This window comes from Procambarus clarkii, chromosome 44 (genome assembly GCF_040958095.1).
Source record: "Procambarus clarkii isolate CNS0578487 chromosome 44, FALCON_Pclarkii_2.0, whole genome shotgun sequence".
Taxonomy (NCBI): Eukaryota; Metazoa; Arthropoda; class Malacostraca; order Decapoda; family Cambaridae; genus Procambarus; species Procambarus clarkii.
This window is the reverse complement of record NC_091193.1, coordinates 21,853,200-21,866,512: the sequence shown is the minus strand read 5'-3', so window position 1 is coordinate 21,866,512 and position 13,313 is coordinate 21,853,200. Positions and strand designations below refer to the sequence as shown.

Genomic DNA, 13,313 nt, shown 5'->3' with positions numbered 1-13,313 from the left:
TGTAAGTGTGTGTGTAAGTGTGTGTGTGTGTGTGTAAGTGTGTGTGTGTGTGTGTAAGTGTGTGTGTAAGTGTGTGTGTAAGTGTGTGTGTGTGTGTGTGTGTGTACATCCAGACAACCTTCAGTGTTTCAACCTGTGTGTCTTAAGCCAGATAGGTCGCCTGCCTTTATTTTGGTGTAATTATGCTTTGAAAGACGAGTTTTTTGGAGGGCCAAGTCACTCATCCTGTGAGTGAACACACCGCTAGAGCCTCATGTACACCCCCCCCCCTCCCCTCCCCCGGTTAGACTCATCCTGTGAGGTTGTGGCCAGACGCAACAGGACTCCCATTAATAATTAGAGTACCACATCAAATTGTTGGGATGCGAGATAATGGCATGAAAGACGGAACACTTAGGAACTACAAGCATTTTGCTGCAGTAGTGTAACACAACTGTATGTTGTATTTGCTACATTAACCTGCAATGATGATTGTGATTCTTTTACTGTAATTTGTGGATTTGTACTGACTGGATTTGTGCGTCCCTTGAGGGACTTGAAGTAGAGGAGGGAAGAAATAGCCCAAGCTACTCTATCCCGTTGTGATGTGTTGCAACCCATCCTCCGAACTGACACTACGTTTTAATACTAAGTGTAATAAGTACGTTTCCTGTCATACATAGTACATAATTGCACTTATGGGGCTGTTACATTTACCTCCCCATTTAATTCTCCTCGTTTTCTGTTAAGACACTCAGAATTTTACGATGAAGTTTTAAAGTTCAGTTCGCTCTACACAAGTTTTAAATAGCATGAATTTTTTTCAGTTTTATCAAACAATGGCGATTTTATACAAAATTTGAAAATATCCTGAGTTACTTTACAATTTATCGACATATTTTAGTTTTGTTTTATGAAACTGTAATATCAATATAGCTATAGGTTAAGTAGTAATTGTAATTAAAAAGCAATAAAATGCTTATCTTCAAAAACTAAGACGGTTAGGTTAGGTCGTAGTTTTCTATTCAGCTTTTCAAGTAAACTCAAATATTCACAATATATTTAACAGTACGATTTAATACTAAGTTTAAATAAGTACAATTCCGGACTTTCATACATAGTACATAATTGCACTTATGAGGCTGTTACATTTACCTCCCCATTTTTGGAGGACGGGCTGGGTACATTTTATTGTCTCATTAACGTACTTGACTTGAACTGCCATTAATGTCTGGAGTAAATACAGGGTGAACCAAGATGTTAATCTCCTTGTAAGATGACCTGGGGATGTGTGTGCGCACCTCCAGCCCGCCACGCTCTTTACATCTGCTCATCTTTCAGGGGTTTTCCTTTATTTTCACCCGCTGTCAACTCTCTTACCACCCACTTTACTTTATTGTGTAATACCACCACTACCTGTACTACCACCACTACCTGTACTACCACCACTACCTGTAATACCACCACTACCTGTAATACCACCACTACCTGTAATACCACCACTACCTGTACTACCACCACTACCTGTACTACCACCACTACCTGTAATACCACCACTACCTGTACTACCACCACTACCTGTACTACCACCACTACCTGTACTACCACCACTACCTGTAATACCACCACTACCTGTAATACCACCACTACCTGTAATACCACCACTACCTGTAATACCACCACTACCTGTACTACCACCACTACCTGTAATACCACCACTACCTGTACTACCACCACTACCTGTAATACCACCACTACCTGTAATACCACCACTACCTGTACTACCACCACTACCTGTAATACCACCACTACCTGTACTACCACCACTACCTGTAATACCACCACTACCTGTACTACCACCACTACCTGTACTACCACCACTACCTGTACTACCACCACTACCTGTAATACCACCACTACCTGTAATACCACCACTACCTGTAATACCACCACTACCTGTACTACCACCACTACCTGTAATACCACCACTACCTGTAATACCACCACTACCTGTACTACCACCACTACCTGTACTACCACCACTACCTGTAATACCACCACTACCTGTAATACCACCACTACCTGTACTACCACCACTACCTGTAATACCACCACTACCTGTACTACCACCACTACCTGTACTACCACCACTACCTGTACTACCACCACTACCTGTACTACCACCACTACCTGTAATACCACCACTACCTGTAATACCACCACTACCTGTAATACCACCACTACCTGTACTACCACCACTACCTGTAATACCAGCACTACCTGTAATACCACCACTACCTGTACTACCACCACTACCTGTACTACCACCACTACCTGTAATACCAGCACTACCTGTAATACCACCACTACCTGTAATACCAGCACTACCTGTAATACCACCACTACCTGTAATACCAGCACTACCTGTAATACCACCACTACCTGTAATACCACCACTACCTGTAATACCACCACTACCTGTAATACCACCACTACCTGTAATACCACCACTACCTACACCAAAATTACTTAATATTAACATAGCATCACCACCCAGTGGGCACAATAGCCAAGATCATCGCCGGACCAACCAGGAATGAACCTCATCAACTTTACTCACCGGAAAATTAACCTCAAGTTGATGAGGTTGATTCCTAGTTGACCCGACGATGATCTTGACCATCGTGCCCACTGGGTGGTGTACTAAATGGTCGGGTTCCTTTATTTAACACACTAGGGCACACAGTACTGTGACGCTACCCTAGTCTATGCCAACACTAAGAAAGATGCTGGCACAGCACCTCTGCCAACTAACACACACAGTATATACATCAACAACCACAGCTCTATGTTCATCCCACAGGAAACAGATAACCCAAGGCTCAGGTGTTACGCCCCCGCCTCTGACTCAAGGACTCTTAATATCTTAAGTAACTAGCACGTGCCTACTCTCCCCCTTACTACCATTCCACTTAAGGACAAGGAGGAGGAGGCGACAGGCGTGTACGATATACGTTTCATGTTATATATATACAAAAACAGCTAGTGCTGTCAATGTGATGCATTCACAATACAGTGGAAAACTACAAATTAGTCAATCTATTTTAATTTGTGCAAATGACCGCAGGTGTAGCCAGGGAGTGTCGAGCCATAAAGTACTTGTAGCTAACAATGTTGGTACTTGTACTGACAAAACATGGCCCAAGTCCAAATTCAGGAAGAGGTACGTTCAAACAAAGTCACAAATACACACAGTTGTGCTGTGTGTGCACACAATACAATTCTCAGTTGAGAGGCGGGACCAAAGAGCCAGAGCTCAACCCCCGCGAGTACACAGCATCTAGGGCATCTCCCACCTACCATAAAGGGCTGAATCCTACAACGTTGTTTTCCTCCTGACTTTGCATTCCCACACATGCAGTAGAAACAATACTGTGAACTATCACTTGTGAACTACACTTGTCAGGGCGTGGCTGGCAAAAGCCATTATCACCCAAATCACGTTTGCATGTTGCAATCACACACACATACTAATCACAACTTATGGTATACGAGACCTCATAACACCACCCCCAACAGTCTCGGTCAATTTAGAGAAACACTAGTTTAAATTTTGGCCACCACTGCAACACTAACCAGGATATAAAGGAACCACTGCAACACTAGCCAACACACACACTACTGTATTTCAACACTGGCTACCGTATATATAACAGGCACAGAAGATGGACAGAGTGTGTATGGAAGGGCGAAACAGAGGGGCGAGAAGAGTAGGCCTCCCTACCAGATGCCCGCCCCTCTCTTCATCAGGTGGTAGGTTCACCCGAGCCCCTCTGCTCATCAGGTGATAGGTTCACCCGAGCCCCTCTGCTCATCAGGTGATAGGTTCACCTGAGCCCCTCTGCTCATCAGGTGATAGGTTCACCCGAGCCCCTCTGCTCATCAGGTGATAGGTTCACCCGAGCCCCTCTGCTCATCAGGTGATAGGTTCACCCGAGCCCCTCTGCTCATCAGGTGATAGGTTCACCTGAGCCCCTCTGCTCATCAGGTGATAGGTTCACCCGAGCCCCTCTGCTCATCAGGTGATAGGTTCACCCGAGCCCCTCTGCTCATCAGGTGATAGGTTCACCTGAGCCCCTCTGCTCATCAGGTGATAGGTTCACCTGAGCCCCTCTGCTCATCAGGTGATAGGTTCACCTGAGCCCCTCTGCTCATCAGGTGATAGGTTCACCTGAGCCCCTCTCTTCATCAGGTGATAGGTTCACCTGAGCCCCTCTGCTCATCAGGAGATAGGTGAACCTGAGCCCCTCTCTTCATCAGGTGGTAGGTTCACCCGAGCCCCTCTGCTCATCAGGTGATAGGTTCACCTGAGCCCCTCTGCTCATCAGGTGATAGGTTCACCCGAGCCCCTCTGTTCATCAGGTGATAGGTTCACCCGAGCCCCTCTGCTCATCAGGTGGTAGGTTCACCCGAGCCCCTCTGCTCATCAGGTGGTAGGTTCACCTGAGCCCCTCTGCTCATCAGGTGGTAGGTTCACCTGAGCCCCTCTGTTCATCAGGTGATAGGTTCACCTGAGCCCCTCTGTTCATCAGGTGGTAGGTTCACCTGAGCCCCTCTGCTCATCAGGTGGTAGGTTCACCTGAGCCCCTCTGTTCATCAGGTGATAGGTTCACCTGAGCCCCTCTGTTCATCAGGTGGTAGGTTCACCTGAGCCCCTCTGCTCATCAGGTGATAGGTTCACCTGAGCCCCTCTGTTCATCAGGTGATAGGTTCACCTGAGCCCCTCTGTTCATCAGGTGGTAGGTTCACCTGAGCCCCTCTCTTCATCAGGTGGTAGGTTCACCTGAGCCCCTCTCTTCATCAGGTGGTAGGTTCACCTTAGCCCCTCTATTCATCAGGTGGTAGGTTCACCTGAGTTGTGTTTACCAGGACAAGGGGCTTCCTCAGGTTATCACTACCTCTACACTCTTATCAATATTGTCAAGAGTTTCCTCCACCACTTACGAAAATAAGTCTACCCGTTATCGTGATATCTCCACACTGATGGTGCCGTAAGTTTCTATTATTCTACATTTAACGTCCTGCAGCCAGCTGAAAATGAGTGAATTCTAAGGCATAGAGTACTGTAGAAGACCAAGTTCATGACATACCAGTACTGTATATATGTTATATATACTGTACTGTGCAACTGTTTAAACACACTAATATATGGTCTTAGTTTCACCAGTACGCACCTCATGGCCACTATATCTAGTGACCTTGTTTTGGGAGGAAATCACTGGCAGTAAATGGCATATTCTTACCTGTTTGTTGGGCCTGGGCTCTAGCTCCTGGGTCCCACACATTTTGCTGCCGGGTGCCTATTTAAATGTTTTTATGTTTTTTAAACAACATCCACTTCTCCCCATTGAATAATTTACATACTGCCCACATGCCAAAGGTATTCTTCCATATACCGTATTATCCTGTCATGTCTTGTAATCATATATTTATTAAACATAGGAGCGGAACAGCAAATATTTAAATGTAAATGAAGCAAAAATAACAATTAGCCGTGCTACCTGCTAAATTGTTTTTCAGCACACATCTGCATGAAGCTGGTGAAACATGTTAGGCACTGGAATATGAATAATATCAATTGCCAAAACGTACATTTTTAACATACATTTTTAACATACATTTTTAACATACATTTTTAACATACATTTTTAACATACATTTTTAACATACATTTTTAACATACATTTTTAACATACATTTTTAACATACATTTTATTTCTAGGCCTATTGACTTTAGAGTAACAGTGCCAACCTAAGTCTAAACACTGATCTCTTGTATCCAATATACTTATAATTCCTCATTTTTTTTTTAAGCTTTGCTAAAAATATGGTTAGATATTCTGGTGGGTCTACCTATTCCTAGGTCTCTTTTCTATTTCTGAATATGGAAGCTGCATGCAATTTAATTTTAGAGGACTTCCCTATTTACCGTTTTCCATTATAGTTTCTCTCATACTGTCAGTTGGGCTGGACGGTAGAGCAGACGGTCTCACTTCATGCAGATCGGCATTCAATCCCCGACCGTCCAAGTGATTGGGCACCATTCCTTCCCACGTCTCATCCCTAATCCTTATCCTGACTCCTTCCAAGTGCTATATAGTTGTAACGGCACGGCGCATTCCCCGATAATTTTCTCCCTCCCTCCCACTGTTAAACACTTTTCCCCCCCCCCCATGAAGTATTGAATGTTAGAGGCAGTCCACCCATCCTTCTCTCTTTTTGCCTCATCTTTGTTATCCTGTTGTAGAATTCTATTAGATTAGACAAGCAGGATTTGCCTTCCCCGAGACCTTACTGATGCTGTATTAGATGCTATTTTATATCCAAAATGATAAACTGACTGCCCGACACCGAATAATAACCACTCGCGCATGAATGGTGAAATGGTTATTGTACTGCTTCCCAACTCGGTGATCTCAAGTCTTAATCTTTCTGAAAAGCGTTAGTTTAGAATTCAATGCAAGCTAGTTAACGGTACATCTAACTGTATCCTCGCTGACTTTTCATCGAAACCTAACCAGTTCACAAATACTCGGAACAAAATCGGGGACATAACCCATCTCACTCTGTAGTGTTAACTCCCGACCCAAGAACGAGTTGCTTTGTAAATATTCTATCCTTCAATCTGAAGCAAGCAACTTAGCATTGCTGGTACAAAAAGAGAATCTACACACGTGCACACGAACACACTGTGCATGCACTCGCAGTGTGTGTAGTAATCAAACCAAAAGCACCACTCATTAAATTCTCTCATTTTTGTAATTTTAAAGAAGGAAAATTGCCAAGCCTGAAGATGAAAGAGCACAAGGCAAAGAGAAGAGACAATGCAACAAATACCACTATTCTTTTTTAATGTGTTATTGTTGTTATTGCCGACTGGTTTTATTATTGGTTTACACCCTAGGCATAAAGCTCCATTTATTTGGCAATTACTTTGAAATATTGATAAACACCAAACATATTGCACCATTTTTTAACCTGTACAATATACAGTACAGTATACAGATACACACATTTGTATTGCTATTAATATGAATACACAAAGAAATCACATCACTGTGATGTATCAATGAGAAAATCTGTAGGAGACACGAGGAGAATTCGAACCTGCACAGTGGGTACTCCCAAGTACACGCCTTAAACCACTGGCCCACAATATGCTAAAAAGTAATATAAGGGGCCCCAAGCCATCCAGCTCGTGCCAAATTAGGGTTTCACACATTATCTGCATACATTGTTGTAGAATAGGAGTACAATCCCGAATATTCTCTTCAAATGCACAAAGGAATTACATTAACATGATGCATCGCTGCTTTTCAGCATATCATTGTCCAGTGGTTTAAGGCATGTGCTTGGGAGTACCCAGTGTGCAGGTTCGAATCCTCCTCATGACCCTTGCAAATTTTCTCAAGAATACAGTATTAATATTATCATCATTTGCATTGTTATATATATCCTTTGAGATAATCTACCCAATGTGATAGCTGACCTGCCCTTTACTCGTTTCACTCATTTCTATTACTACTTGTTGCTCAAATGTCATCCCATACTCTGAATGTCTACACAGCTACCTTTATGGCTGTACCTCATAATGCACACCAACTTCCCTCTTGATTGTCATGCTGCTTCCCCACACATGTACCATTTATCATCTACAATCATTTGTACTTCATTTATAAAAAATGTCAAATTACTAAAAATAGTTTTACGGTTGTTCTTTAATTCATTTTTAGTATAAAAAGTAACTTTTGAAAGTAACTTCAGAAGAATGCAATATATTTTAGAGTACTTTAGTTGTTTTAATTTAGCCTAGCTTTTTATACCATCACTGACTTCATTCATCATGATGCAAGTGTTTCTCACCAGTCAACCCACCTTCCCACACCATTTCTTACTCTTCCTCTCCACCAATTTCCCCTTCCCACCACCAACCCTTATTACTCTCGACCAACTCTTGAGCAATGCTGGAGCCACATCAACCATGCTATCTTATCAATTATGGTACTGTACATCTTCCTGAAGTCAAGTCATGGGTTTACATCTGTTGGAGAAGGAAAATTGCCATCTACCAGATATCCAGGCACTGTTGCGACACAATTTGGGTTATATGAAGATATCAACTCCTCAAACAACAAGAGTTACAATGTACTATGCCAAAGTAATGACCAAGCCATTATGTGCTCAATCATACAGTTCAGTTAATATTCATAAAGGATTTTACAATGACTACACTGTTTTCCTCTCTCCATGCACGAGGTGTTATCGCATTAAGAGCCAGGAGTGAGCAAGGTGCCTTGGGTGTGGCAAGTGTCTGAGTAGAATTAATAATAATATAAAAAAAAAAATTACTCTGAGTCAAGTCATCCTATTTGTGCAATTACAATCAAGTTACTTAAGGGGTCAGAATCCAAAAAATATTTGTCAAAAATAGAAATACTGTACTCTATATTGACAAATATTTAACAAATCTCACATTACTTTGCTTCAGTCATGAAAATTTCATCCCAGTATGTCAAGAAATGGATTTTATACACCATTTTTTTAATACTGTACTGTAATAAATCCGTGCACGGCGGGCCACAACCAGTACTGATAATAACAATAACACCTATTTACTGGAACTCTGGGATAATGCTGAGATAAAGAGATGCAAGCACCTGTCCGAAGCACAAAAAGGAAAAGAACAGTAGTAGTAAGGAAGGTCAACAAAGTGGATATGCGGCTGGTGCCTTCTAGTATTTGTGAGTGCCACCTGGAGGTCAAATTTCACAGATAATAAGTAATTTCACATTATTTTGCTGTATTTTATTATATATTATATAAATACATTGTCCAATGCCAATATTTTTTTATGTCCCTTTGTACAAGAAGCTGTCAATCAATTTATTTTTTTCCATCTTTGTTTTTCAGCCGATTTTGTTGTGGATTCTAAATCTTAGAGAATGCATACCCATCACTAAGGATGTAAAATTAGAATAAAACTGATCAACATGTGAATCAGCCACAGGTGCCAGAACTTGTGACTTTCTCTTTTTTTTATGAGAGTTATTTACAGATTTCAAATTCTATTCTCTTTGTCTCTTTGTTGTTTTGCTGAATGGGGGCCAGATGAGGGCCTGATCACATATATATACTGTATATATATATATGGGCTTTAAAGTTTCTGAAATATATATGTGTGTAATCCCAAACCCATTATCCCTATCCCCATATTTTTGTGTTTGTATAATGGTATTTTTTTTTTTTTTACTTCATTTCAACATATTGAACTACAACTTTCACATATTCGAGTACGAATGTCAAGCAATGTTTATTAAAACTTACAAGGAATTCTATAATGTAGAACGACCATATCCACCGTCGTGAGCTTTATCTTCAATTTCCTTCGAAACAAAATTTTCAACTTTTGAGACCCTAAAACAAAATATGTTTCTGATCGATCCTCACCATTTTTACATATTACAGGTGTATGCAAAGTTATTTGTTCTAAAGGTACTGTTCTGTATTTATTCATTAACCAATAAATTTTGGGGTTATAAATTTTTTGCGTCTAAATTTGCCACTTTTTTTTTAAGGCCACAGTGACAATTGTGTTTTACAGTAAACAATACTCCCAAACTTAAATCAAACAATGGAAAATGATCATATGTCATTCTTAGACCATAATTAATATAAAACAAATTGTGACATTAAGATTTTTTTTTAAGATTTTGAAAATTTACAATTGGCAATTTATAAACAAATAAAATTATATTTTTTGTGTTCATGTTATGATGTTGATCCATATGGAAAAGTTGGTGCAATTATCATGCAGATTATGCAAATAAAATAGTTGAGAGTTTGAGCAAGTTTGAGATTTTTGGATTATGACCCCTTAAACAAAATAATATCTACAGCAAAATTATTTTACACATTTATTTGGCTAGGTGCATAGTATCCCACTAACCCATGTGATTATCTACCAAGTAATTTAATTCTACCTACCACCCAAACTCAATCAACTTCGGACCCAAACCCATTCAATCTGCCAATAATTTCATTTTCTTGCAACACACAGCTTTCAGCCAGAGTTCATTGATATTGCTCACGTGTTACTCTCTGTCCTGTGACTTGCCTTTCCAGCCCATCAATGATCGTGTTTATCTTCCTGCCACTCCTCCTACATCAAAACTTTCTCCAAATACTTTCTAACCCACTATACATTTTCTTTAAATCAACATGTCACCAGTTAATTATTGAGAACTTTCTGGTGACAGCACTCTTATACAAAATATTCAACAGCCATTGAATACACCACAAAATCAATCAAAACACCGCCCCAACAAACTAATCAACAGTCATAAACTAGACGACATAACCAACCAGCCACATTCAACTAGAGCATGAGTTCTTGCTTATCATTTTGGTTATCTTTTCCTGGTGCCGAGGCCAAGTAAAGGGTCCGAGCAAGCACGCAACGAAAACAAGAAAACACACACACATTCCTCTCATACACGACTTGAAAATGATGTAGAAAGGAATTACAGAACTCTAATAAAGACCTAGGGGTTGTTTTGAATTGCAAGCTGTCACCACAGGAACACAGAGAATATTGTGAAAGAAGCGCATGTGTTGCTTTCCAACTTCAGACTTGCTTTAAATTATATATGGATGGTGAAATACTAAAGAAACTGTTCATGACTTTTGTGACACCAAAATTGGAATATGCAGCAATTGTATAGTGGCCAAATCTCAAGAAGCACACAAATAAACTAGAAAAGGTGCAGCGGCATGTTACAAAATGGCTTCTGAAACTGAAAAAAACAAGTTACAAGGAGAGACTAGAGGCGTTAAACATGCCAAAACTAGACGATGCAAGAGAGGTGATATGATCACCACTTAAAAAATACTAACAGGAATAGACCAAATTGACAGAGGAATTCATGAAACCAGCAACTTCACATACAAGAGGACACAGATTCAAGCTAAGAAAACAGAGGTGCCAAAAAAATAATAAAAATTTTCTTTTGCAAACAGTGTTAGATGGTTGGAACGAACTAAGTGAGAAGGTGGTGGAGGCCAAAACCATTAGTCGTTTTAAAGCGTTATACGACAGATTACTGGGAAGACGGGACACCACGAGTGTAGCTCTCATCCTTAACTAAACTTATGTAGTCACACACATGTCCTGCCAGCTGAGTGTACAATGCTCTGGGGTTGCAGTCCTGGGTTCAATCCCTGGCAGAGCCAGAAACCAATGGGGCAGAGTTTTTTTCACAGTGGTACCATTGTTCACCTAACAGTAAATAGGTATGAATGAGAGAGAGAGAAAGAGAGATGAGAGAGAAAGAGAGATAGAAAGATAGCGAGAGAGAGAGATAGAAAGATAGCGAGAGAGATAGAAAGATTATTATATATAATCTATATATATATATCTCTTTATATCTATCTATATCTATATATCTATATACTGTATATCTATCTATATATCTCTATATATCTTTCTCTCTATAACTCTATCTCTATCTCCATCTATCTCTCTATCTCCATCTATCTATCTCTATCTTTATCTCTAAATATACATATATACACATATATTATATACAGTATATATATATTATATGCACATACATACACAGTACATTAATTACCCAAGTGTAGTAATCGCAACCATCGTTTTCCTGCAAAATCTCTAGGGCTCGATCATAGAAACCGAGTAAATTTGTTACGCAGGATCTTCCCGATCTAAAACCATACTGTCTGTCTGTCTGTTGTATCTTTTTTCTCCAGGTGTTCTACCCATTTAATTTTAATTATTTTTTCCAATCTTTTTACTATTACACTTGTCAGTGATATAGGTCTATAATTGAGGCGGTGTTCCCTGCTGCTACTTTTGTAGATTGGAACTATGTTTGCCTCTTTCCACACATCTGCTACGACTCCTGTACACAGGGATGCCTGAAAAATCAGTTGAAGTAGAATGCTGAGTTTGGGTGCACATTCTCTCAGAACCCATGGTGAAACTCCATCTGGGCCAACTGCTTTGTTTTTTAATTAGCTCCTTGAGTTTTTTCCACTTTGTCTCTAGATACCTCTATTTTCTCTATGTTGTTCTCTGGAATTCTAATTGTGTCTGGTTCCCTGAAGATTTCATTTTGTACAAACACACTTTGGAACTTTTCGTTTAATGTTTTACACATTTCCTTTTTATTTTCCGTGAATTTGTTTCCCCAGTTTCAACCTCTGAATATTATCCTTTACCTGCAATTTGTTGTTTATGAATTTATAGAATAGGCCCGGTTCTGTTTTACATTTGTCCACTATCTTTTTCAAAATGTCTTTCTGCCTCTCTCCTCACTGCCGTGTAGTTGTTTCTCACATCTTTGTATCGCTGGCATGTTTGGAGGTTTAGCCTCTTCCTATATTAATTCCATTTTTGTGCCTTTTGGTCTCTGGCCCTCTCGCAATTTCTGTTGAACCAATCCTGTTTTCTGGTCCTGCATTTGTTTTGGTATGAATGTGTGTGCCTTCATCATATATTTTGCAAAATTTGGCATACATCTCATTTACTTCCTTGCCTAGCAACAAGTCTGTCCAATTACACTCATTAAAAAATGTTTTAAGTTCCCCATAGTGCCTTCTCTTGAAATGAAGTTTAACAACAGTTTCGATGTCCCCATTTTCTTCTAGATTTTATCTCAAAGCATATTTAATATCCATCAGGACATGATCACTCTTTCCCAAGGGAGGAAGGTACTGGATGTCAAAAATCTCTTCTTTCCTGGTGAATATTAAATCCAGTGCTGACGGAACATCCCTGTTCCAGGAACTGTGTCTTCCATACCCCCCCCCCCTACCCGTCTGTCTGTCTGTACCATTTTATACTCAGGCTTTGGAGAGTGAACTTGTAAGGTTGATGTATATAGAGTTTTCTTATTTAAGTGGGGTGTGATTTTCAGGGGCAGTCAGCCATATTTGCTGATTTCTTTTGTGGTGACTAATTCTGAATTAATGTTGACATTTGAACATCAAGTTAAATGGTTGAATTATGATACCCATATAGTAATAGTAAATACTGTATATAAATGATTAACTTACTTTTTAAATGATCTTTATTTCTGATCCCTAGATCTTGGATAGTGAAAGCTAGTGGAGAGCACTCTGAATTGTACTTACTGAAGAAGATGAGGTAAAATTATTTACTATACAATTATGTGCTTACAGTTCATACATGATAACATCAAATAATAGTGTTGAAGAAAAGTTCCATTCCTTGTCGTATAATTAACTCTTGA

At 39.9% G+C, this 13,313-nt stretch overlaps 1 protein-coding gene across 2 annotated transcripts in view; it reads right to left on the bottom strand.

Moving 5' to 3' along the window:
* LOC123745354 (nuclear pore complex protein Nup93) overlaps window positions 1–13,313 on the bottom strand; it is a 68,638-nt gene that overhangs the window by 52,811 nt on the left and 2,514 nt on the right. The window contains exon 1 of one of the 2 annotated variants that reach the window (XM_045725842.2): window positions 10,024–10,073. The exons of the other annotated variant lie outside the window; for it this stretch is intronic. Within the exon in view, the coding sequence (XP_045581798.1) occupies window positions 10,024–10,058 (35 nt within the window). The 5' untranslated portion in view covers window positions 10,059–10,073. Of the gene's footprint in view, window positions 1–10,023; window positions 10,074–13,313 lie in introns of those variants that run through there. 2 annotated transcript variants of the gene reach the window in all.